The sequence below is a fragment of the Rhamphochromis longiceps genome, linkage group LG13, assembly GCF_057381845.1.
Source record: "Rhamphochromis longiceps isolate RC_006_pf linkage group LG13, R_longiceps_female_GT1.1, whole genome shotgun sequence".
Classification (NCBI taxonomy): Eukaryota; Metazoa; Chordata; class Actinopteri; order Cichliformes; family Cichlidae; genus Rhamphochromis; species Rhamphochromis longiceps.
The window spans coordinates 25,128,193-25,155,496 of NC_140569.1; the positions used below are offsets into that span (position 1 = coordinate 25,128,193).

The following is a 27,304-nucleotide window of genomic DNA, read 5'->3' on the forward strand; positions in this document are numbered from 1 at the left end:
GATAAAAGGAGATGATATAGTTCAACTTCCGGGAAAATGGGAGTTTGCTGTGTGGTATAGGCGCCACAACCTGTGGGTAATTAAAATAAATAAATAAAATAAAAGTTGGATGTTTTGTTATGTTAGTGCCTTTTTACTTCTCCACGGTGACGTTGTCGGTTAGCGCAACCATTTTGGTATTTATTCTAATTAGTGTGCTTCGCTGACCAATGACAGCACTCCTCAGATAATCCTCAGCCAATCCGTACACGACGCTGTGACTCACCAAATAAGGAGAGACAGCACCAAATAAGGAAACATTGTATCTCTTTATAAGGAGGGAAGTAGTTCCTCGGCTGAGGTATTACTCCGCTGTCGCTTTCGCTGTCTTAAATTTTGAGGTTTATGTTCGTTTGTGACACACGGAAAGAGAAATACTGTAACATTATCTGAGAGAAACTTCGACTTGTGTGCGAGCAAATCGACACTCGAGCTATTTTCGGTTCACATGGCGGACTAGGTGACGTGGCGCAGCAATATGGAGGTCGCTCTTCGCGCTTTCCTTTTTGAGAAAGTGCTCAGAGTTTTGGAAATAGAGGAGGAGGGTGAAGCAAACTGAGCCGGGGTTGAAGGGTCTTGGGGGCAGCATCACTTTCGAAAGTTTGTCTCGGTAATTTCCTGGAGTCTCTGAACCATCATTTGGTCGGGTTTGTTTACATATCGTGGCCCGGACGTGTATGCGTTTTATCAGTCATTTACGAGGCAACCGAATCCAGCTGTCTTGGCTGGTGTTTAAAAAACTCGCTCCAGTAAATATATAATGTTACCGAGCCAGGTTGGATCGGCACCACCTGGAAACGGCTCGGGTTCAGGCAGGGGTACCACAGGACACGGCTCGGGGTTGGTCGGCAGCGGGATTCGTCCCGTTCTTGTCAGATCAGGGCAAGCTCTACCCGGGGTCAGCGAGAGTACCGGTGCTGCAGGGCGACAGGGGGACAGAGATACCATTGGGATGCTGGGAGCTAATGGTCCAGGGGGTCCGAGAGGTGCGAGGCCGGGGAACGGGACCGGTGTAAACCCTCTTCAGACTTCCGTTCAAAGCAGCATGGTGGGCTTAAGTCCAGGAGTAATGTTGCCTCACGGAACCCGCTTCGATCCGGACCGGGAGAGTGCGCCTCTGTGCAGCGGCTCAGATAACGACTCGGACTCCGGAGATGATGACGAACCCGTGGGTTCACTTGGGGACAGTAGGAGAGGGGTGAAGCGGGAGAGAGGGGAGATGGAGGCTGCGGTGTCGGGGCAGGAGGTAGGAGTATCTCCCGGAGGTTACAGCATGGTGCCCGGAGGGGTCGCCGGGGCAAAGCCGGGCAAGAAGACACGTGGACGCGTAAAGATAAAGATGGAATTTATTGACAACAAGCTGAGACGGTACACCACTTTCAGTAAGAGGAAGACGGGCATAATGAAGAAGGTGAGTCAGGTGATGCGTCTGGATCTCATCCAGCTGCGCCAGCGTTTGATTTGAGAGTCTCTTTTAGCTGTTGATTGGCCTGGAAGTACAGCAGTGTCACACTGTAGGGTGCTTTGCAGTCATTCATGGAAGTGCACTTGTTAATAACCTTTTAAAAAAATCACAACACCCTGGGACAGTGTGCATCTGTTATTACAATAACCACAAGAAAGACTTTGGGTTGGGGTTTTTCTTTTTTTTCATGTGAGCCTACATGCTGCTGACCTGATGTCAGTCTTGTGTCAGTGTATTTCTTATGAAAGACAAAGCCATTGTGGTCCAGAAGTGACTCAGTGGATGTGAGGAAGTCAGAACATTCATGACAGCCACTGGGCTTTAAATAGAATAGAGCAAATGACAGGTCTATTTATGACACCCCCAATCCCAACTATCACACACAGAAACGTATAAACTGATTCATGCATGCATACCCGCACACACCTTCACAGACATCCTTGCAACTATTAGATGTAGTTCTCATCACAAGTCACAGCCTGTTCACTCCGTCACTGCTTACAGGCGGCAGCCATGTGGCAGTAAGCAGCAGTCGGCCTGTATGTGCCAACAGCTAACTAAACCCCAGGGAAACAGACCAAAGAACGGTCAAAGAACACTGAGACAGAAGCGAGAAGCCTGGGTTGTGTGGTGGTGGTGGGGTGCTGTCTGTCTGTGCATGCATTATGGTGCTGTACATTACACAGACGTCTAAGTCTCACTGATGACTTGTCCTGGTTTCCAGTTTTGTCAGTTGACTCTTGCTCATAAGCAGGCGACATTAAAGATGACAAACCTTGCTTCTCAGTCATAACTGCTCTCATTACTGTCTCCTTAAAGCAACATTTCTGAGGAAATTCACAGCTCACCCACATGATTTGATGCCACAATAAAACACCACCGTTTGGTATAGAGTCACGGAGAGTGGATTACTTGAGCTGGGGTCAGCTGTTGACCACAAGCCCAGCAGTTATTGTGATGTGGACTCGACCACTTTTCATCATGACTTTAAATAAACACTTGTAAGAGGTGCTTTATTGGAGTCCAGGAGTTTTTTTTTCCCCCTCTTTCCTTTAACTTGTCCCTGTGTTTCTTCGGCTGCACCATGCGCTCTGCTGTGTTTCTCTCTTTTTATGTATCCCAGACTGTTGTCGTGGAAACTGAGGTGTCTTTATGTAGGCTCTTGGCAACATGAACACTATTTGACACAGTGTGGGGATGGTTTTCTTTTCTTTTTTTCTTTTTTTTTTTTCTTTTTTTTTTTGAAAAGGTTGCCCACACTATGCCAGCCATCACAGAAAATGACAGGTGGGTGGAGTGGGAAGATTCATAGATTGGTCTAGGATGAGCCCACTTTCATTTTGAAGGATGCAGTTAGTGTAGCACAGGCCTGTTTGTTCTCTTCTTATGTGTGCCTCAGCTTGCAGCCTTGTAAACACACACTGTTAAATAATTACGTCAGTTTGAGGTTCAGGGTTACTCAATTAGTACTAATATGTGGCATATATGATATGACTTTCTATAGTGGGGAAAGCAGCACAAGTGGTATGAAGAACATTATGTGTGACTCAGCTCAGGTGCAGTGCTGTGGAATGGCCTCGGCTAAATTGAGTGCGTCCATATATTCATTATGCTATTACTTACACCTAAAGTTTTTCCTGCTTTGATGAGTTTAATGAAAGAATGATTTGTCATTTAATTGAAATATTACATTTTTTTTAAAAATGCTTTTGTGCCTATGAGTAATGACTTCATGAATTTCTTCACAAATAAAATTGTAACCATTAGAGAAATCATAACTTGTCAGCGTCACACACATTATTTGCTCCAAACCATCGTCTTCTAGACAGAATTCCTGCAAGACTGCTCAAGGAAGGATAAACCTATATTTATTTATCAGCTATGTACCACAGGCCGTCAGGTAGTTAAACCGTTACTTAGAAAGCCACCACTTGACTCGGCGTCCTTAGCAAATTGCAAGCCAATCTCCAAACTTCCTTTTATCTGCAGAGAAGTGGTTTATTTAAAAAGTTTCAGTCAGGTTTCAGAGCTCATCACAGTACAGAAACCACTTTAGTGAAGGTTACGAATGATCTTCTTATGGCCTCTGACAGTGGACTCATCTCTGTGCTTGTCCTGCAGGACCTCAGTACAGAGTTTGATGCTGTTGATCATAACATTTTATTACAGCGATTAGAGCACGCTGTAGGTATTAAAGGTACTGCGCTGCAGTGGTTTGAATAATTTCTATCAAATAGACTCCAGTTTGTTCATGTAAATGGAGAGTCCTCTTCACATAGTAAGTTTAATTATGGAGTTCCACATGGGTCCGTGCTAGGACCAATTCTGTTTACGTTATACACGCTTCCCTTAGGCACTATCATTAGAAGGTGTAGCATACATTTTCACTGCTATGCAGATGACACCCAGCTTTATCTACCCATGAAGCCAGATAATAGGGCTGGGCGATATGACCCAAAATTCATATCTCGATATTTTTTAGCTGGATGGCGATATAAGATATATATCTCGATATTTTTTTTTTTTTTTTTTTTTTTTTTTTTTTTTTTAAAGCCATAAGTTAAGAACAAAAAGAGAGTTCTTAGTCACACTGTGTCCCAGATGTCACACGGGCACTTTTATTTACATACAGCGTAGATGTACATGAAGAAATTACTCAAAAATAAATTATCAGCATTTATTAAATAATCATGGTCCATAAATAAAAGAAAATGTTGTTTTTGTGCATAACAAAAAGCTCACAATTGTGCAGTCAAAATGTAAACTAATAGACGCTGAGCATAATAACAAAGAGACAGATTTCACAGCTGCACCACGTCTCTGAACAGGTGCCATTTGTGGTCCTTATACACACAGAGTACGTATCACTCCGCGAGGCTCCTCCCCGGTAGCCGTAATCCTCCAAGACAATCCATCAAGCCGTGCAGCTCCGTAGCTTAGCAAAGTCATATTAAAACATTTTTTGACAGATTGCTGAGCGCTGTGTACCACATAAAATCGGTTCGCGGTCAGTAAGCACAACCAGAATTCATACATAAGGCGCACTGTCGAGTTTTGAGAAAATGAAAGGGTTTTAGGCCGTGCAGCCCCTCCGGGCTGCATGTCGTTAGCGCGGTTAGCTCGTTAGCACTTTCCTCTCAGACTGCAGGTTTACTTGTGGTTCTTAGATTTTTAATAGTAGACTGGGAGGCAGAGCCTTCAGCTTTCAGCCCCCTCTTCTGTGTAACCAGCTTCCAGTTTGGATTCAGGAGACAGACACTGTCTCTAGTTTTAAGATTAGGCTTTAAACTTTGATACCTTTTTGATAAAGCATATAGTTAGGGTTGGATCAGGTGACCCTGAATCCTCCCTTAGTAGTTACACTGTGATAGTTCTAGGCTGCTGGGGGATTTCCAGCACCTTTTTCACTCACTATGTCTTTAAATACCTCTCTGCATTTAATTATTTGTTATTAATCTCCGGCTCTCTTCTACAGCATGTGTTTTTCCCGTCTTCATTCACTCACCCACAGCTGGTTGTGGCAGATGGCCGCCCCTCCCTCAGCCTGGTTTTACTGGAGGTTTCTTCCTGTTAAAAGGGAGTTTTTCCTTCCCACTGTAGCCAAAGCGCTTGCTCATAAGGGATTCATATGATTTTTGGGACTTTTTGTTTTCTGTTATTAATGGGTCTCTACCTTAAAATACTGTTGTTGCAATTTGGTGCTATATAAATAAAATTGAGTAAAGAATACATTTTTCTGCTTCTTTTTCTTATAACTTTGGTGATTTTATGAGACTTTTAAGGCACAGTGTTAGGTTTCAGGAACTTTCTATTAGTATTTTATTTATTTCTTGACATAGAAGGTGAAGGACTGCAAACTACTGTGTATCTGGCAGTTATTCATTTTTCCTCAGGAATACATTGACATACGATTGCATTTAGTCTCAGCTGAATGGCTGATATTCATCTGCTGTGTTAAATATTTTAGTGTTTTGGGTTTTTTTTAATGGTAGCGTGAAATACAAAAAAGGAGAGGCATTGGCTTTGGCCAAATTGGAACTTCAGTATGGGTCAGTCCTAGATTTTTCAGCTACATGATGAATAATTTAGTCTACTAAAGTTTAGAGGATTAAAGGATGGCTGCCAATTTCACAGAGCCCTGCTTCTTATCTTCAAGTAGCATATTTGGTCTGAAAATAAAATAAAACATTTAGTAACACAATCATCAAATCCTTCTGAGAATATCTCTGAAAAGTTAGAACAAATATTATTTTCAGCACTTGAGATAGCTGCTGTACATAAACTGACTGCCCACTGTATTAGGTACACTTATTCAATTACTCTTAAAACCCAGATGTCTAATCGGCCAATCACATGGCAGCAGTTCAATACATTTAAGTACGTTAGCCATGATCAAGACGACCTGCTGTTCAAATGGAGCTCAGGAATATACAAGAAAGGAGATTTAACTGATTGAAGCCTGGTTGTTGACAGGTTGGTCCGAGTATATTAGAAACTGTTGATCTGCTGGGATTTCTTCACAACCATCAAAAATTTATAGCGAATGCTCCAAAGAAGAGAGATGGGGAGCAGTTCACGGGGTGAAAATGCCTTGTTTATGTCACAGGTCAGAAGAGAATGACCAGACTGCTTCGAGCTGATAGGAAGGTAACAGTAACTCAAACAACCACGGGTTACAACCAAGATATGGAGGAAAGCATCTCTGAATGCATCACATGTCAGACCTTGAAGTAGATAGGCCGCAGATGCAGAAGACCCCACTGGTGCCACCTTATCTGCTAAGAACATGAAACCGAGCCTAAAATCAGACAAATTTCGCTTGATCTGATGAGTCTTGAGTTCTTCTGCAACATGCAAATAGTATGATCGGAATATGGTGCAAACAACATAGTGTGGGTGATTAAGTACCAACTGTTAAACAGCATAGCCTACTTGACCATGTCCATCTCCTTATAACTGCTGTGTAACCATCTTCTCTAGGCTGCTTCCAGCAGGATGATGCATCATGTCACAAAGCTCAGATCATCTTACTGATTTCTTGAACACGATAAGTTCACTGTACTCAAACGGTCTCCACAGTCACCAGATCTCAGTCCAGTAGAGCACTTTGGGATGTGGGGGAATGGGAGATTAACATCATGGGACAGTTCCACAAAGATGGTTCTGAAGGCAGAAGGGTTCAACCAAGTATTTGCAAGTTGTACCTGACTAGTGTATGTAAGTTAAGCCAGCGTCCCCAACCCCCGGGCCGGTCCGTGAGTCTTTTGGTACCGGGCCGCGGGAGTTGAGGCTTGGGTGTGAAATATATGGTTTTCAGGGGTTTTGTCGGTTTATAGCTTAATTTTTCTCTTTAGCGTTTTTATCGTTAACTCGGTTTCCCTGGGTCTTTCCCCTTGTGTTATGAATAAATCTTCTGTTTTTTGGTACCGGTACTGGTTTTATTTTGTTGTATTTGTCCGCGACACCTTAAAGGCCGGTCTGTGAAAATATTGTCGGACATAAACCGGTCCGTGGCGCAAAAAAGGTTGGGGGCCGCTGAGTTAAGCGATTGATCCTTACTGTGCCCATCTTTGTAAAATTGCTGAATGCGCCTTTGCATGAGAAGGGAAGACCAACCAAGACTTTCAAGGGATTTAAACCCACAGCTGACTTCTCTTAAGACTAAGTTTGGGACTTGCATTAATTAAGAAGACAAACCCTGAAAACCCTTTTTTGGGTGGGAGTGGGTTAAAACTACATTTACTTTCAGTTGTTTGTGGATGGGTCTTTTCTTTTCTTTTTTTTCTCAGTTATTTGATAAATAGACCTGGCTGGCATATTTTGTGGCATAAGAACCAATTACAGTCAGAGGAACACCACCGCCACCAGCAGCACCACCACACGCCCTGCAGTCATAAATATTTATGTGAAAATCAGCAGAGCAAGGAAACTTATTAAAGCACTATGTAGCTTGTGTTGCCACATAGCACTCTCAACTTGATAAATTATTCCTTTTCTGTCATGGATGTTGGCCAAACATCGAGCTCTGTTGTTAGGGACCCCTCCTCTGCAGGCAGCACTAAGTCGGAGTCGAATCGTTCAGGTTAAATAAGTGCAGCGTGCCGGCGAGCCGCTGCAGTTGCAGCTAGTCATCGTTAGCCTTTATGTTCTCTGTCGTCATGTTACTGCACACTAAAGCCGATTATGTGGTCAGATAGTGAAGACAGGACAGATACGGTCCATAATGAGCACACTATGGTGGAGTAGACTCGGACAGCGACATGGGTTTTATAACTCCTCAATAAAACGCTTTAATTTGAATGTGATTCATGTCCTCCCCCTCCCCCTTTTTGCTGCGTCTGACAGTGTGTTCCGCTCCACCTTGCAACGGCACATCTGTCAGCTCGGCTCTGGGTACGCTGTGCTTGCCAAGGCGATGGTAACGGCACTGTGCCTTCGCAGCACCAGGAGCATCCTCCAGATAACTGATGACTCATGTAGATAAAGGCTTTCTCAGGAGTTCACACCGAGTGCAGCATCAGGGTGCACTCGGTCGTGTGTGTGCGTTGGATGGAGCTGAATCTCGGTGTGCTTCTCCCTTCGCTCTGGGGAGCTTTAATGCGAGTGTCTGCAAGCTGTGCGATGAATGACGAGCCGGCGGAGTGCGACGGAGACCTCGTGTTTTGCAGGCAGCCACCTCTGAGTGTTTAAAATATTCCTCCTGTCAAGACTCAGTTACTACTATTCCCCCTGTCTATCAAGCTTGCACTTTCCTGCAATCAGTCTCTCGACTATATCACACTCTCTATTCTGGGAAGCCTTATCTTGTGTTATTTTAGTTTCATTTGTGCTATACGTCAGAGTCCACCAAAGAAGTATTTATAGATTCTAGTGTTCTCTTGGCTGTTTTCCCACAGATTCATTCCCTCCTCCATTTTTAGGGTTAATTTGCACATGATGTGAAGGTAATCCAAGCCCTAATTTGGCGAACTAGCTCTTTTTTTTTTTTTTTTTTTTTTTTTGATGTTTGGATTTCTAGCTCGACTCTTGGCCCGTTCTCTCGGTCGGTTAATCACATCTTCTTCTCACTTTCTCAGGCCTATGAACTCTCCACCCTGACGGGAACCCAGGTTCTGCTACTTGTGGCCAGCGAAACGGGTCACGTGTACACTTTTGCTACTCGCAAACTCCAGCCCATGATCACCAGTGAAACGGGCAAAGCCTTGATCCAGACATGCCTCAACTCGCCAGACTCTCCGCCGCGCTCCGACCCGTCCACAGATCAGCGCATGAGCGCCACCGGGTTTGAGGAGACTGACCTCACCTACCAGGTGTCGGAGTCGGAGAGCATGGGCGACACAAAGGTGAGTATCATAAAGTGAAAGCGGTTGCAGGCCGGTCCTCCAGCTGGCCAAGACAAAAAATACAAACATTTAATAAATAATAAGACTCGCTGCCTCGTTTCAAAAGAGCAAAGGTCAACTATTAATAATTTGCGCTCACTCCTGTATCTGTCTCCACAGCTCATCTCTCCTGCGTTCAGGTACTAAAGTCATTGTGACTCACTGTCTGTTCTCTAATAGAGACATGGATTTCAGTGCAAATTAAAGAAAAACCCCAAAACCCCTCATAAAGCACAGTAGAGTCGCTAATGGATATAATGGGAAATCTCTCCAGAAAAGGCCAGCGTACAAGGAGAACAAATAAATCAAACCCACAAGCAGCTGTGGAAAATAATCTTTGTCCTATTGTAAACACACTTTTGAACTTTTGCCCGTTAACATGTGAGGCTTCTGGTTTGGGCTCGCGGTTTGGTTCTGGGCACCAAATCGTTTTTTCAGTGAAACCAAGAAGTCTTCAGTAGTCCTTCAAAGCATTCGTGCAGAAGGGAAAGCCGGATAAGACGTGCAGAATTTATCCCCGCTCCACCAAAAAGAGAGCCGTCTTCACTTTTACCTTTTTGACCCCTCATCCAGGAAAACCTCGTAACACTCGTGAAGATAAATCACTGCAGGCCTGGGCTGTGTTTGGACGAGAAACACGCGGTCTGCTATATGGAGGCTTTTGCTGTTTACGTTTGATTTTTGGGACAGAGACGTCTGATATTCACTTTGAGTTGTTTAACAGGATGTGTGAGTCTTAAAATATTTGGATGTTGCGCATTTTCACAATTTGCGTCATTATAGAAATGATAAATAATAATACAACAGGTAACCTTTCACTTAATTTCTCCCAATTATTATTTTAAGTTTGAATGAAAAAGTTTGGTTTCTGTGTCGTTGAACTTTAAAACATCTAAGGGTTTGAAGCGTTGAATTGATCGGTGGCTGTTGTCAGCTTTGTGCAATCACGTGCTGGATTCCCTCGACTGTTTACCCAGCTTAAGTATTCCCCTTTGAAGACGCACACTTCCATACTGTTTGCCCACATGCTGTTTTCACAAGGCGCTAACTAACACATGCCATACATCGTCAGGGATGGGAGATCAACCTTTGCATGTTAAGCCACTCTCATGCCCGCTCTGCTCATTGATAAAAATTAGTTCTGCCTCTGTTGCCATATATGGTATGGTTTCCCTGCCTGCACTCTTGGCTGAGGCCCCTCACATTCCTTATAAGCTGCAGCTGTCTTTGGAGTCCTGTGATTCACCCCCCCAACACACACACACACACACACACACACACACACACACACACACACACACACCCTCCTCCACCACCAGCACCACCACCTCCTCTCATTTTAGTGATATGGAGGGCAGGGAGTGGGGGGGTAGGGGGTGGGTTCTGGAAGTAGATATGAGCGGGTGTATTGGAAACATTTTTCGTCCCATTTCATGTGACAGCTATTTGGGTGACTGGCTGTGATACTGTGACCTCTGAGCGTCCACTCCCACCCACCACCTCCAACTGCAGTTTTGAGTGTGGGAGGCTAGCGTGAGACCTCGTGAACCCCTGTGTACAGTGGGACGCAGCAGAAATCGTCAGCGGGCGAGATTTCGTCAGGCGGTTAGGACAGGACAAGCAGGTGGATCGGATCCCTCGAATGCGAGGGATCGTTTTATGTGTGTGCTTGCAGCGTGAACTTCTGCCGAGTCTGGACGCTGTTCATCAGGAATAGTATGTCATGAATACACTCCACTGTAGTCTAAACAATCCGGGTTTTGCAAAGACTGGTGGGGGAGCGGATAACCTTTTGAAGAAGCAAAAAGGAAAAGCTTAGATGATTGAAGTAGATGTAATTTGGTGCCTTTAGCATCGCTCATAAAATCAAATGACAAAATAAACTGATAGGGCTTAACAGAAACAGTGTAATAGCTAGTTCACTGATTGTCTTTCAATACCACTCTCGAGGCAAGCACACAGCGGCTTAGTTTAGATTAGCGAAAAGCCTGGAAAACAAAGGAAATGGCTAGCGTAGCTCTGTCTGTACTGGAGAAAAGGAAGATTTTATGCCTGAAATTATTCCTTGGATCGGAAAAGCTCAAGTCTCCCTAGTTTTGGAGCAAGTATCGTCTTTTAGAGTACAAGCCTTTATTTCTGATTTATTTGTATGTGTGAACTCTTTCATGGCATGCATTTTTGATTTCTCTTTGCTGATTGGGACCTGATGAATGTAAAAACAAAGAATTACCAGATTTTTTATTGATTTCTTTTTTACCTGATTTTTGTTTGAGAAAAATGAAATCCACATATGAGGACATTCGCTTTAAATTTTGAAAAACAGTGGCAGTATAACGTCCGTGTAAGTGGATATCAGGCCCTTGTAGAACAAAGCTTTGTATTTTGGGTTAGACAACCCAAAATGTGATGTCCACATATGTGGACGCCAGGTCCTAGGAAGTTAAAGGAGAAATGATTTGGTCTGCAGTACATTTGAGTGGCATGGTAGTGGAGCATTTAACACTGTTGGGTCACAAGCAGGTAAGCAGGTTCTCAGTTTGAACCCCAGCTTTGGAGTCTGCATGTTCTTCCTGTATCTGTGTTCACTTCATCCCAGAGTCCAAAGACATGCATACTGGGTGTAATTGGTGGCTCTAAATTGGCCGTGGATGTGAGGCAGATAAAGTAGTGGGAGATACACAGAATAAAGATTAAGCGTGACTTGTAGTTTAAAACACTTTGAGTGGTCAGCTGGAAAAGTTCAATTCAATTGTCTTTATTTATATAACACCAAATCGCAACAGCAGACATCTCAATGCGCTTTACATTGTAAGGTAAAGGCCTTACAACGACACAGAGAAAACACCAACGATCAAAGATGCTGCACTTTGGGAGGGTGAGAAGGAAGAACTAGCTTTTAACAGGAAGAAACCTCCAGCAGAACCAGGCTCAGGGAGGTCCATCCATCAATTGCTATATAGATGTAAGCATGTTGCACATTTCACAAAGTAAAACCAGTTCTGGTAACGTTGCGATGCTGGGTAAAATATAAAGACTGTGGTAGTGGGATCTTATCCATTTGATTTCCTATGCAAGAAAGCAAATGAGTCTATTCACCAAGCTGTGCACTGATAGATTGTTATTAAGCTATAACCTGAAAAAGCCACACGTCACTGTTAAACATAAAACATCACGAGTAAATTGGCATGATGGGGGAGGGGAGTTCTTCATTTCAAATAGTTGTTTATGAAATGATGGACAGCTCCTTTCTGCCTCGCAGCGCAGTGTCTTCTTTCCATCTGACTGGACCGATCCGTCACTAGCTGGGCTGTCATGTGTCTTTGCCTCTGATTTCTTCTTTGTGGTAAAACGCAGCAGCTGCTGTGGAAATGTTCTCACATTTTTCCCCTAGATATTGGTCGAAATTAGTCGGCACAGACTTCTTTCCTGAAGCGTTGCTTTGGCTCTACGTTCAGCAGTCTTCCAGTGCAGGATCAGTTCATTCCCCCTAAGAGTGCTTTTATTCGAGCCGAAAGGAGTCCTGAGACGATAAGACATTAAGATTAGTGTGTGACTCACTGTGGAAAATCCTCGCTTTTTTGTTGTTATTGCTCTGTCAGCACACATAAAAGCAGCAGTAACTTCAAGACGGTCCTCTCAGGACTTTTGAAAGGAATTGTGGGAGAGTGATGTGTGACGTAGAGTCTGAGTGAGGCATGTTAAGAGGAAAAGGTGGAATACATGAGAAATGAAACCACATTAGAGGGCAGATTTGTTGCTTTTTGCGCATTTCTTGCATTTTTTTTTGGAGATAGTTTATGAGTAATACTACGTCCCTACAGTGCAGATGTTTGTTTCTTATGCTTTTTGGGTTATTTTTGGAAGGGGATAGCAAATCCCACAACTTATGCTTACTTAGATGATCTATCTTGGCATCGAATTCTCAGTATCAGAGTCGGCTCTGGTTTTCCCCCTCCTCCCACCCGCACTGTTTCCTTCTCCTTTTCTCCCGTACTTCATCCCTCACTCCCCCCTCCCTCCTCTTTGGTTCTGGTTGCTGGTGTCACTGCTGTTGTGCTCCTCGTGAAGTTTATTTGTTGCTGCGCTCATTATCACAGTTCACTTTTCCACGCAACACTGACCAGAAAACGTCCAGAGTGAGCTCACTTGTCCTGACTGAGCGGCGGCATGTTTGTTTTCCCCAGCAGCCCCGAGTTCTGGAGAAGAACAGATCTGACAGCTTATATCGCACATCTGTAAACATGTATGAAGGACGTCGATCGCGCTGGAGGTGGTGGAAAGCAACGTTGCGACAAAAGCCATGTCATCCACCCCCCGCCTCGCAATCCCGTCCTCCACCTCCCCCTTAAGTTTGCAGCAAGCAACTGGACAGGTCAGCCGTCATTGGCTGCACCTCCTCCACTTGGGCTGCCTTGCCTTTTTTAGCAGTCCCAAATGGAGCTGCAAATTCCATGTTGCTGGCAGGGTGACAGACTGGGAGATGGGAGCCAGCAAATGGGAGATTAGACGAGGGCCAGCCACCATTAAACTGCACAATGGGCTCTCCAACCAACACTGGACTAGCCTGCCAGTTGTCACCTTCAATTTGGAATGATTAATCCCACATGAATAGAGAATCATTTGTGTCCTTCCCTTTTTAATTACTCTCTCATTTCCTCCGCCTTTAAAACGGCTCCTTGTTTGGTGCCTGCGAATGTTGGGAAGCTTTTATTTTAATTTTTTTCCTCATGTACACAAACCTTGAGGATGCAGAAAATTTAAGAGAAATGAAAGAGCTATAAGAACATATTCTCGATGTGCGAATGTTGTTGTTTTTTTTCTCATATTTTGTGTGATCTGTTTTTTTTTTTTCTTTGTTTTTTTTAAATCTCATATGTTCACCGTGCATAGAGGAGAGCCAGGATGTGTAATACTTGAGATCCCCCCATCGCTGGGGAAAAAGATGTTCCTGTCTTGTAAAATAGATTGCATAGCAAACTAAGGGCTGCGCAGTCTGACTCCCAAAGATTCATTTCTTACTGGATACGACTCAGCCCTCCACTGCACAACTATAAATTTTGCCTTCATGTGCTGTGTTGGGGTACCTCATTATACTAAGCTGGATGTTTTACAAGGTCGTGCTTTGGTTAGGTTTAGTTTAGTTTTTAGTGTTCTGAGCCATAGTGAGGCTGATTTGAAAACCACAAATAAAAGGGTCGACTGTAGTCAACTTTTATTTAGATCAGCAGTTTACATCCAGGTTGGTGTGGCTGCTGCTACTGATGGATGTTAGTGGTTTGAGGCTGCGGCTGGCCACCTCCTAAATACACCAAGGTTCGTCCCCGACTCCTCCAGTCTGCATGTCAAAGAGTCCTTGTGGGGTGTGTTGGGAAAGATAGTTTAGCATAGAGCAAAGTGTATGGATGTGCTTTTTAATGAATGAGCAGTTTGAGACCTCTATTAGTGCCCTTTGTATTAAAATTTACCCATAGTTATGCTGAGACTTAAAACATAAAGCCTTAAACACTTACCATTTGAAGTAATATTCATTGTAAATGTAAACATTAATTAGCTATCAGTCACCGTTTTGGGCAAGTCACAGTTGTAGAAGCACTTTTTTTTTTTTTTCCTTGTGGTATTTCTTCCAAAACTAACAGATCATACCTTGATGTAACTTTCTCTCCCTATGAAAGTCACAGTCGGGATTGACCACCAGTGAGAATTTGGTTGGATAAGAACAAATAGTTGAAGGTACAGTCTTGGTACCTTTTTATTTTCACCGTTACCCTTTGAACTCATGCAGATGTTGCAGTCATGACTGTGAGTGTTTTCTCAACTCGCATACAGTGATTGTAATGATTTAAGATTTCGGTAATTGTGTATATGTGGTAGGATGTAAGTGGGCAGGAAAAAGTACCTGCTGAGATTTCCATCCACTCAGTAATCTGAACCAAGGCGGCCGCTTAATATCGTCTGCAGTCAACACAATATAAAAGTATAACAATAACTTACTGACTAGTTAATTCGGAGCCAATATTAAGTGTTATCTGCTAAACAGACTGTTGGTGTGTTATGGTAAAAAGGGGTGGAGTTCATGCTTATTAATATGCTGTATCATTTTGTAACCGTGTACTGAGATAGGAGATGAACGAGGCTTAAGCAGGAAATGACAGAGCTGAAGCGTTGGCTACATCACAAGAATGATCCTCTGCTCTCGCTTCTGTTCTGAAAGAATGCATTACACCACCTCGGCCTATGTTTACTATGCACCGCCGTGACTGAAATGAAAGCCAGCACCGTTTATAGACGGGCCAGTTGAACAGGAGACACACGGAGATGGTCAAACAAACCAGTAGGTCAGAGCAAACTTGGCTATGTAGGTCACAGAGATAGTGGGGGTACGGCTGGACTGTTTGACTAGCACAAAGGCTAATTGCTCTATTTGACCCTCTGAATGCCAAACCCCTGCTCCCTATTGGATCTCAGGAGGGACAGGAAGCAGAAGACACACGTTTAAAAAAAACAGAGCAGTTCTTCAGAGCGGCATATCTGTCTGCTTCAGAGTCGTGTTTTGCGACCTGAACGGTGAGAGCTGCTTGGTGTCAGATGGCAGCCGTCTTTACACGTGGCCTCCTGCTGCCTCTGCGGGCCGGAAAGGGTTAATTCTCCCTCAGAGGTGCTCAGGTTTCCCGCCAGCTGTCTGTGCCCTCAGCTGTTTGTACTCTGCCCCTGTCCTGTCCCCTGTCTCAAACCTCACACACAGGTCTGACTCTGCTCAGTCTACCCCCCCCCCCCCACACACACACACACACACACTTTCTACTGCTACTGTAGCTAAAACCCTACAGTTACACTTCAAGCTCTGTTGGCTTTCATGAAATACTTTATATCTCCATTTTTACTTGTGGTCATTGCTTTTTTCCCTCTGTGCCATCAGTGATACCTGTGGCCCGTGCACCAGTGCAGACCCGGTTACCCCCCTTTGTCTAGTTTAGTTTAGTTTCATTGTTAAGCCTCCTGGGAGAAGGACGGTGCAGTGACAGCTGTGCCTCACTCTGTCAGCAATCACTCGCTGATGAATGACAGTTATAGTATAGCAAATGGCCGACAGGCTGTTGTTGTGTGAATTTATTTCGTTTTCCTTTTTGGTTGAAAGGGCAGAACAGCGCTGCGAGGCCCTCCCCCCTCCGACTTTCCAGCTGCTGTTTAACTAAAGAGGTAAAGGACCTTGAACTGTCACAGCCCCTCAGCAGAGCCTGGAGTTGAGTGGACCAGCTAACTAAGAGCAGTGCAAAGTTTTGCACTTGTAGATTCTTGTAAGCGGAGCAGCTTTTCTCAGACTTGTCTGTCTGTAACCCCACAGTTAAAGAGAGTGAAGTCTGGAAGACTCTGCGTTAACTGCGACACTTAGAGGAGTTTATAGGCTTTAAAAAAAAAAGCCTTTGTTTAATGATTAGTCGGAGCCATGCTAAAAGACTGTTGTAAATATTACTATTTGATTAGACTGCAGTGTGGCGTAAGACAGCAAGCTTGTCCTTACAGTAGCTCCATTTATGTGTTTGCATGGCTAGTGTGTGGTTGGAAGGGCTTATCAGTAGCATGCTGGTTTCTCCACCTCTCACCCACGTTATCAGTTACATATAAAAGCCAATAGGACTGAGAGAAGAAGGCTTCGCCTACTTCTATATGATTTTCCTCTTATCAATAGCAGGTGCACACTTACTTTTTTTTTTGGAATTTCAACCCTATAAGATGCAGTACGCTTGCTTCACTTGCTTCCTCATAGTAAGCCGGTGTGATGTTGCAGGCAGATGTGTTTTCCAGACATTATACATTTATTATTCACTCACTCTGCATCTTTGAAGGATCCAGCCACGTAACCGACCACCTAAATATGCTCTAACGTGAGGTGGAATTTTTCTTTTTTTTTTTTTCCAGCTTGTAACATCAAATATTTTAATCGTTTATCACCAGGAAGTTGGCTGGCCTCAAACTGCTGACAGTATAAATGACATTGGGGGGGTAGGGGGCAAGTTCCAGAGTTCATAGGCAGCTGACAAATAGTGCAGCAAGTTAATGGTAATTGTATTATATCCATGTAATATTTCATTGTGTATGCAGCTGAAAAAAGCAGACGGGGTGATATATGATGACTGCTTCTAACCAGACTAAAGGGAGCTGATATGTTGGCCACATCAGGGTTAGCTTTTGAAATTAAAAATCCTTTTTTATTTTTATTTTTAAATCCTCTGTGGAAATGTTAAGAGTCCGAGGATCCCTGTTGGATGTGGATGCAGCTCTCTTTGATTGAATCCAATCACCTGGACTCAAGCCCTCAAAGAACACTGAACCCACATAGACGTGCCAACTATTAAATGCCTTCTAATGTGTAGGCTTACTCCCATTGTGCTATTAGAGATCATTAGTATCATGTGAATAAGAGCTTGTGCGAGTGTGTAGAAACGGGCACGGTGGGTTTCGATGTACTTTATAGTCTCGGCCTAACGCCTACTCTGCTCTTATCATGCAGCCCACTCGCCAACACATCCTGCTCGGCGGTTCAATGGATGTTCGCATTAGCTCTTTGGTGCGATGCTACATCTCACATCCTTTCATCTCAAGTTTGCCTCATCTGCCTTATTTCTGTGCCTTTTTCAAAAAGGTATTATTTTATTTTTGCAAAGCCGCCGTGTTACGCGGTCAGTTAGTTGTCATAGAAACTCAACAAAATTATAAAGCGGCGGCAGATCGGGTAGGGCTGGATGTTAATTGCAGGAGAAACGGCTGCAGATGATAAATGGCTGATGCCGAGTAGTCAGGTGTTGCACAAAAGAGGATGCACAGTCATGTTCCTCGCTCTCACTGTTATGATTTTAATAGGTTTTTGTTTTTTTTCCTCTCTCGGGGGTTATGGAGTTGCATTTTAATGGGGTTTCAAATGTTTTTCCAATTAGTCTGAAGTTGCCATCCATAATAAAATCCCTGCGTTCGGAGCTGACTTGAGAATCCATCTCGCTGCTCTTTGCAAGGCTCGGTGTCGTCGTGCAGAGAAATGCTTCCCTGTGCTGCTCACTGTTTTACATATGGATGCAATTAGAAGAGTCCCAGGCTGTTTCTTTAGCTTGTTTATGCCATTTGCCCTGTGATTGTTAAAACCTGCTTTGGTTTATGTCAGCCATCCATTGGTCCCTGAAATGCTCCGAGAATTAAAGGCTTCTCCCTTCAACCGTCCTCGTGTTCAGCTGCCCGTGGAGGAAAAGCCCCATTAATTGTGTTGTTTTAGGTGTGCAGTTGTTGGCGTTTCTGGAGCTGGAAATGCTAGCCTCAAAAACGCCACCTTGAACAGTTACTCATTTAAGCTGAAGTTTTTAATTCGAGGCTTTATTAAGTCCTAAATTTCCAGTTCGGAACATGTTTTCAGAATTTTGACACGAGCCGGGGAACGCCGAACTAAACCCTTTGGTTTCTTCCCACAGGACGCCCTGAAGCCGACGTTCACAGTAGCGACCCTGCCAGGCTCGGCCAGCAGCGCCCAGTCCACAGTACCCACCACCTCCACCACCATGCAGGTGAGCAGCGGATCTTCGTTTCCCATCACCAACTACCTGGCCCCCGTCTCGGCCAACAGCAACATCAGTGCCAACGGGACCGTCCTCAAGACTGCCAGCGCCTCCACGGGGGTCATGCAGCTGCCCGGCGGCTTCACGTTCATGCCCGGTACGTTGGAGAGCAAACACCCACCCGGGCTTCTCGTCCTCATCATCCACAGCTCAGTTTTTATACTCCTAATGATTTGTTTGTTTTGACCTCATCCTTTGGAAGAGACACTCCTGCTGGCCTTCATGTTTTGTTAATGTCATCGTGCTGTCTAGCTTATTAGCTGATTAGAATGAAAATGGCACTGCGGCGTGACCTCAGCCGTCATCTCAGAGTGCTCGTGCCCCCCCTTCTCTCTCTCTCTGGGCTGTTTACATCACACAACAGCTCTTCATAGCCAACACTCGGGTTTTTACAAAGCCCCCAGTATTCAGGGGAGCCACGTCTGTTGGCGAGTGGCCCTGCCTTTGATTGTCACTTGGGGACAGGAATAATTAGGTGAGAGGGACACAATAGACCTGGCAGCGAGGGCTGATGAACAAGGGCCATAATTAGTCATGAATATTCAATGAAGGATCGGTGGCTTGCGCTGACATTATATATGAGGATGTGAGGCGGACTTTGTGGAGACAGAGTGGTCTCAACCGAGACGTGACCCTTCATTTAGGGCAGACGCTTTAAAACCCAAGGGAAGTCGGTGAGGACTTTAGGGCTGCAGGCTTCGATCTGAGGTCCCCTCCAGAGTGTCTAAATGATTTCTCCCTTAATTGTTCATTACGCTTCCCCTTTTCAGATACGGGTCTATAGGGGCACTTCCAAGAGGATCACAGTTGCCCGTCAAGGCATTAGAAATATTAAAAATTCAATAAAAGATATTTAAAATGATTCCTTCTGTATAGGATGCTTTGGAATATTTATTTGCTCTGTTCACAGTTCTGAGGATTGTTAGACAGTGGGGGCAGTCTTTGCCATGTTGTCTTCTGTCACAGTAGTGTCGCTACAGCTGTGAAGCCAAACATGCCCAGCGCTCGTCAGAGTTGTATTATCTTAGCACTGACAGTAATGTCACTCGCTAGATTTTGCTGTCTGTGCTCCGCCACAGCGTCTGACGGCGCAGACACACGATGGCCTAATGGGGACTATTTGTTATCTTGACTGACGTGTGAAGGACAGCCAGGCAGTGCCTCTGTCCTCCCGCCTTTTTAAAAAAATGTGGGTTTTTTTCTTCTTTCACCATCTTACTCTGCAACCTTTACGCTCTCTCTCTCTCTTTCTCTCTCTCTCGCTCTCTCCCCCCCACACCGCACCCTCTGTTGCTTTCTCTCTCGCTCGCTCACTCGCGCCCTCTCTCCCCCTCACCACCTGTCTGGCACATAGCAGCAGCGCCAGGTGGAACAACACACCCTCCCACACTAAAGCCTCCTCAGCTGACAGCTTGAAGGGGCCTGCCCCCACCCTACTCCAGCAACTGTCTGTGGAGCATATGACCAAACGTGAGGGTGTAGCTCCAGAGTCACGTTCTAGAAATGAAATGGCTGGCATTAGTTCACTTGGATGGAGGAAGATGAGAACAAGTTGTGCAGCAGGTGGATGATTTGGGATTTACAAAAGGACAGTTTCACCTAGTTAGTGTTTACGTCACATGACCTATCACACGCCTGCAGATTCAGGTTTTACAGCTTTTTGAACACACACCTTTGAGTGCTGAAAGTAAACGCCACACCACTAGGTGACCTCTGATTTGTCGTTTACTCACGTGGCTATCTATGAAATTTCAACTTCTGCGTTATTTTCAGTCGGTGACCTTTTATAAAAGCGTCACTTGCTAACCCAAAGCACACTGTGGAATTTTGACCTTGTAGGAATGTGTAGAAGTTGATAGTTTTGTGCACTTATGTGCACGCTGGTGGCACAATTCACACCATGCCATCGGTGTCAGGCTATCACGCCAACATAAGAGCATCAAGCATTGTCCAAGGAAATAACTACATTTAAAAAATCCAGTTTAAAAGACTCACAAAACACGCTTTGCAAATGAGACTCACTCACAGAAAATCATTCATTCTGTTTGTTTGGTTGCCGTCACGTTATCAGGCCGGTGTTCTAAACGTTAAAAAAACATATTGATTAAAGCCCCGGTAAATGTTAAAAAAAGAGAAAGTGTGTTTCCAGCCTAAAGTGCTGCCAAAATGTCGAGCAACTGAAGGTATTAAACGACTAACAGTGACAGTGAACTCCATGCGAAATGAACGTATTAGCTCTTTCTCAAACTGCATTATCCTTTCATATTTAGACTTAACCTTAGAGTGTGTGTGTGTGTGTGTGTGTGTGTGTCTGTGCGTGTGTGTGTGCGTGCGTGTATTTGTGTGCACACCCCTGCAGCAGGCACTCCTCTCCCTCCTGGTACCCCCACCATTCCTCTGAGTCAGTTGCAACAGCACTCCTTGGCCCTCCAGGGGCAGCATGGTCAGGCCCTGGCCGTCACCCCACAGCCACAGCAGGGACAGCAGGCTGTCTTCCGCTTCCCTGCTGCTGTCTCCCTCACAGGTGACATGCTCTGCATGCTGCCACGACTGTGCGTGTCCTGTGCTAATCATGTCTTCATAAACCTTCTGCTGCTAGCACTGCTAACGCTCCCTTTTCTGCTCTATAATCATGCACCTAATGCTGCTTGCATGACTTCTACCTCGTCTACCATTCGCTGTCCTCACTGCTGCACCCCTCATCCCTAACACACTACTGCAGCCCTTCTGGGCCTGGGCGAGGTGTTTGATGACTTACCGTAGTGGCTTTTTGCCCGCTGTGTCTCTCCAGGCCCAGGGGTACCCCAGCAGCTCCAAGCTATCCAGGTCCATCCTAACACCCAGCCCACCTCCAACAGTGACAGCAGCCCTGAGATCTCCCACACCTCTACAAACTCCACTGGTAGGCCAACCACACAGACACTCGTGTGTCTTTCAGGCAGATTTACGTGTTCCAAACAGGGTTTGTAGATTTTCTTAGTGAACCAAAGTTTAACAAAAACTGCACACTGGTCCCACAACATTAAAACTACAGTGTACATAATTATTCCCATCATGATGGCGAGTGGAAATGGGATCCCTTTGTGAGTTTTTGATTGTTAATTTTTAGTAAGAAAATCCTTTTAGGTCATAATATGTTGTGTTCTTACTGTGTGCACTGTTTATTTTTGCTCTCCTCTTGTTTGGATGAGTTGATTCCCAGAGGACGGAGTAATATTGCCACTCTACATTGCATGAGTAGGAGTTAGCAGTTGAATTTGGATAGATATGAAGTGCCATCTGCTGGCCAGTGTGCATAAACACCACTTAACCCATTGAATGACGCTTCCCTCCCTTTCTGGCTCTTCTTGCAGCCACAGTAAGTCTCCCAGCAACCATTGTCACTTCATCAGTGCCAACGTCTGTGGCAGGTCACATGATGTACCCCAGCCCGCACACAGTGATGTACGCCTCCACGCCCACGCTGGCAGACGGCGGGTTGGCTGTGCTCAACGCCTTCTCCCAGGGGACCTCGGCAATGCAGGTGTCCCACGCACAAGCCCAAGACACAGGTGAGGCTCCGAGCACACACAGCTTCCTGAGTGGCTCATGTGGATTGCATTGTAATTAATTGTGATGTCCACGGGTCATTTTTGTCCTCTAAAGAAATCTTTTGCTATCAAAAATGTGTTTTTTATTCATCAAATGGTCTGAAAATAACAGAAGTTATTCATTACTATACTATGAATGATTGGAATAAGTTTCAAGTAATTTGATTTATTTATGTGGTTTTTATTGAATTTTATAACGTTGGTGGTCCTCGTAGGACAAAAATGACCCCAAAGTACAAAGTGTTGCAAAGAGCCGTATTTTCACACCATACTGTTTTCAAACATCTTTGATCTTGGATCACTGATGTGTGGGGTCAAGCACTGGTCATAACAACCACAACAGGCAGCACAATGAGGAGGCAGGTGCTCTATATTCAATGAAATTTTATTTATACAGCGCCAAATCACAACAACAGCCGCATCAAAGTGTTTCGTATTGTAAGGTAGACTCTACAATAATACATACACAGAAAGTATCCTCAAAAGCCTCCATTGCACTGGAGATTTGCATACTTTGATGAGCATACTTTTTTTTACCATGTTGTGCAAAGCAATGACCAGTAGGACAAAGCACATATTGTCCTCTAGTATAATGAGGAGGGAGAATCAATGTTCAGGAAGATCCAGGGTTAGAAGATATAGAAAATATTGTCAATATTTAGAGTACATGCTACCCTTTCTCTGAAAAAGCACATCAGCCACCTGCAGAAGTGGAAGAAGGCTATGAAGTGAAGAAAAGTGATGAAGAATCTGAACTATGTTCAAGTAGGTTCTCAGGCATCCAGGACATGGTAGTCTGAGGAGCTTGGAGAGAAAGTGACTGGGCTTCTTGAAGTTTCTTGAATTTTCAGAATGTGAAACTGAAATAGAAGATGTATCAGAGGACTACACATCATCCATTTCAATTATGATGAAGACAAAGAATCAAGCAGGAAAGAGGAGTCAGCTGAGACAGAGGAATATTTGCAGTAACGTGAGGAAACACTGATCTGGTCTTCTAACCTTCCCAGTGACAGACGATGCATGACTCTCTCATGTGCCTCAGAGAAAGATGATCTACCACAGTCCAAGCACATGTGCCAGGTCCCATACTCCTTCAGTGGCTTTTCTACTCGAGTACTGAAAGCATTACACACAGTGTATTCTGCTTGTATTCTGCTTTTTAACGTTCACATGCCAATGGATGCATCAGAGACCAAGTTGGGGTTCAGTAACTTGCCCAAGGACACCTTGGTAAGAACTCCAGACTAGAGCACACAGAGATTGAACCAACAACCATCCAATTAGCAGATGACCTGCTCTACAGCCAACTCAATGATGAACAAGGAGGGACAACAAGAGAGGAAGAAAAATGGACCGAATGCAGCTGTAGGCATATGTGGGTGTGTTGATTCTTACTGCCGTGCATCCAGTAGAGTCGCTACGGCCAGTTTATGACATCCTGAGTCTGGTAGAGAAGTTTTCATGCTGACACAAGATTAATCATAGAAGCACAAAAAGGACATAATTTCTTGATAAAGACACAATAGATGATCGTCGTTCATGACACAAACGTGCTCCCATTTGAGGTGTATGGTGTGTGTTGGTGTTGACTTGACTTGAAACACAAGTGGGTGTTCCTCCTGCTGTGATGTAAGATCCTGGTACTGATGTGACTGTATGAGCACCAAGTCCCCTTCAGAGGACTCTGTCCCCTCCAACAGAACATCCAAGTAAACCAGGGAACTTTGAGACAAAAACATGGGCAGCATGTGATGCAGGTCCAGCTGTACATGGAACATGCTCGTGTGCGATGGCAAACCGTCTGTCCTGCAGTCAGGACACGCGAGTTGTCCCTAACATTGCAGGTTTCCAAAAGAAAACAATCACCTGTAACAGCTTGTTTACTGTATATGCCCCTTGGCCTGCAACTGCAGAAAGAATGCTGTCCATGATGGGACCAGTGCAGAGGAATAAACCTGAGCTTCCTCCTGCACTTGGGTCAAATATGGACACGCCTTTGTCCTCATGAAAGTTTGCCTTCACTCAGACTCATGCCCTCCTACCATGCCAAAATATAGAAAACTGTCAGGCAATGAGTTGGAATAAAGTTGAATAAAACCTTGAAACACAGAGATGGATGATATTTTATACTTGTTGCTTCAAAGCAAACGGGGTCATTTTTGAGCCCTGAGGACCACAGGTGTGATTATGTGCTGCCATTTAAAATTTATAAATGGTTCAAAAAAAGAATTCTCACTAAAGTTCAACATACAGCACTCTGTATGTTGAACTTTAGTGAGAATTCTTTTTTTAATTTTTTTCTTTTTTAATTTTTTTTAAATATTTAATTTAATTAAATATTTAATTTTCTTGTTTTATTTTCGCTAAAAAACAGGGTGTATTTTTTGTAAAGAAGGTCTGGTGGCCCTAAAATGTAAAATGTTGGGTAAATTATGTGTTAATGTGTTGGTCTTAAGTAAAACTAAGGTGTAACACTGAATTGATTGACAATTTATACTTTATACTTTAAAAAAAACAGTCAAATGAAGTGGGGACATTTTTGACCCCTGAGGACCACCAGTGTCATTATTTGCTGCCATTTAAAAAATTTAAATGGTTCAAAAAAAAAATTCTCACTAAAGTTCAACATACAGCACTCTGTAGTTAGTCAGATAGTCAAAATTATCTAAACAATTAAATATTTTATTTTCTCAATTTGTTTTCGCTAAAAAACAGGGTGTATTTTTTGTAAAGAAGGTCTGGTGGCCCTAAAATGTAAAATGTTGGGTAAATTTTGTTTTAATGTGTTGGTCTTAAGTAAAACTAAGGTGTAACACTGAATTAATTGACAATTTATACTTTATACTTTAAAAAACAGTCAAATGAAGTGGGGACATTTTTGACCCCTGATGAACTGCATTGTATGCAAATCGGGAGGACATCACAAGGGTTAAAAAAGTGTAATCAATAAATTCTAATCAATGTATCTTTTCCTTTTTTTTTTTTTCTTTCTTTCTTCACATAGGTGGTGTCCCTCAGGTGTTCCTCACAGCACCTCCAGGCACGGTGCAGATCCCTGTCTCAGCAGTGCAGCTACACCCAGTACGGCAAGATCTGCATTTTACAAGTGAAACTCTCAAATTCCCTACGCAACCAGCATGCCATGTGACCGCACTAATGCATCCTAACAGAGCACTGGCACTCAGGAGGCTCTTGTTTTTTGAATGAAAGCTGGCATAGTGTCTTACTTGTTTTCTACACATGCTATAGACTCAAAACCACCTTGTCAGTGCATGGAAACCAGAACTTGAATATTTAGGAGTTTATTGATGTCATTTTATATCAAATTAATCTGTATTTTATACTATATGCAGATGGGAAAATCCCCTCACTGAACTGGAATAGGAGAAATAGTCCTTTAATTGGATCTAACGTCTCCTAATAGATAAGACCGCAGCCTACACACATAACAGAGAAAACATCAGCATCTGTTGCAGCATCACTCTGTGATAAATGGCATGCACTTTAGCAGGATCTCCATCTGCACTGCGCGCTGTGTGATGTGATGACGTGCGATGGCTGTCTGATGTAGTGTCTCCTGACATCGCTCTGTTGCCTTCCAGATGGTGATTGGCCAGCAGTCGAGCGGCAGCAGCAGTAACCTGACGGAGCTCCAGGTGGTGAACAGCACAGAACTCAAAGAGTGACTGACAGACGGCTGGAGCTGTTTAACACGGCAGACCCAGGGACACACACACACACACTGACTGACATCTCTATTTATTGATGCCTTCCTTTGTGGGTTCACATCATACTTCTGAATGTGACTTTATAATACATACACACATACACACATACACACACACACCCACACACACAAAATCAAGGGCCTATGTGTGGCAGGCCCTTACACAGTATGTTTTGGAATATATATATATATATGATGCATAGGAGATATAGCGCTAAATCCATCATCGGAACCTATTTTCTATGCCGTTTGATGGTGTTATTTTTGCGCGTGTGTGTGTGGTTTTTTTCTTTATTTTGACATTATGTAATTACATGTGTGTGTACACACACACACACACACACACACACACACACACACACACACACACACACACACACACACACACACACACACACACACAGCAAAGTGCCACAGCTTCACACCAGCCAAAGAGACATTTGTTTGTCTGAATGTTCCAGTGTGAGCAGTTTGTGCACAAGTATGTGTCAGTGTGTGCGCACATATCTGAGGTTTGTAAATGGGCGGGGAGATGCTTATCGACTTAAAAAATAAAATCGATTTGGAAATGTACATATTTTTTTTTTTTTTTTTTTAATTGATGATTTGTATTTTTATCCTGGTTAATTTTGTGCAGCGGCATGTAGTTGTTTTGTTTTTTGTTTTGTTTTTTTAACGTAGTGGTTTTTGTATGTACATGAAATTGATTTGGATAAAGAAAAAGAATTATTTACATGTCAGTGTAAATTAATTTAATGTACCATCATTTGCTGGTATATACTGTCACGCTGTTGGGAGTTTTCACTACAAGATGGAGAAAGAAACCTGGATGTTTTTTGGACGTTTTTTTTTCCTTTTGTGATATTTGCAGGACTGTCCTTCAGACTCCGGGTAGCTGGGTCACAAAGTACATCATCATTTTCATTTACTCTCCACATCCTTTTTTTGAGCGAGGGTGGGGCTGGGAAATTTTCCATTTGGTATTACATCAGTTTCACATGTGAGGTTTCCAAATGAAGCCGAACCTGGCACTTCCAGTGCAGAAGTTATTTAAACTATGACAATCCAGTGGAAACAAGTTTCCTTTGTCACAAATCTGTATTTTTTTTTATTATTTTTACATTTTGTGTTCACGCCTAGAGACATAAAGGAATATTTAAGTGACATTAGATGGAGATTGTTCACTTATTTTTGTAATGCCACCATATTTGAAAGACTGACTCGTCAAAGCAGAGTGCCGATTAGCATCTGTTAACTGTAATGATGCTAATAAAGCCGCATCAAGGCACCGGGCACCAAAGTCTGGTTTTAACAAGAGCAGGTAATTGCACTGTACAGACGTTGCATTGCTCTTCAGCACACAATCACAGCACTGTTGCTCAAGTGATGACTAGAATTATTTTTCTAAGAATGAGGATCTCTTAATTTGGCAAAGTGACTTCAGGTGCTTTATGTTATACTCCCTTCAGCTAGAAGTGTAAGACCCTGTTTGACTGCAA

The 27,304-nt window shown here is 43.7% G+C and overlaps 1 protein-coding gene across 6 annotated transcripts; it reads left to right on the plus strand.

The window, feature by feature from the left end:
• The first annotated feature begins 335 nt into the window (after positions 1-335).
• Positions 336-26,202, plus strand: LOC146655916 (serum response factor-like). 6 transcript variants are annotated; one of them, XM_085428673.1, is made up of 8 exons: positions 336-1,450; positions 8,581-8,847; positions 18,342-18,582; positions 20,845-21,009; positions 21,277-21,387; positions 21,896-22,036; positions 25,083-25,159; positions 25,681-26,202. In XM_085428673.1, the coding sequence occupies exons 1-8, from the start codon at positions 800-802 to the stop codon at positions 25,762-25,764; spliced, it is 1,737 nt and encodes a 578-aa protein (XP_085284799.1). In that variant the 5' UTR covers positions 336-799; the 3' UTR covers positions 25,765-26,202. The 6 variants fall into 6 exon arrangements, with proteins under 6 accessions (XP_085284799.1, XP_085284798.1, XP_085284797.1 ...); XM_085428672.1 differs by having other exon boundaries at positions 337-1,450; positions 21,839-22,036; positions 25,083-25,184; XM_085428671.1 differs by having other exon boundaries at positions 337-1,450; positions 20,848-21,009; positions 21,839-22,036.
• The last annotated feature ends 1,102 nt before the right edge of the window (positions 26,203-27,304 follow it).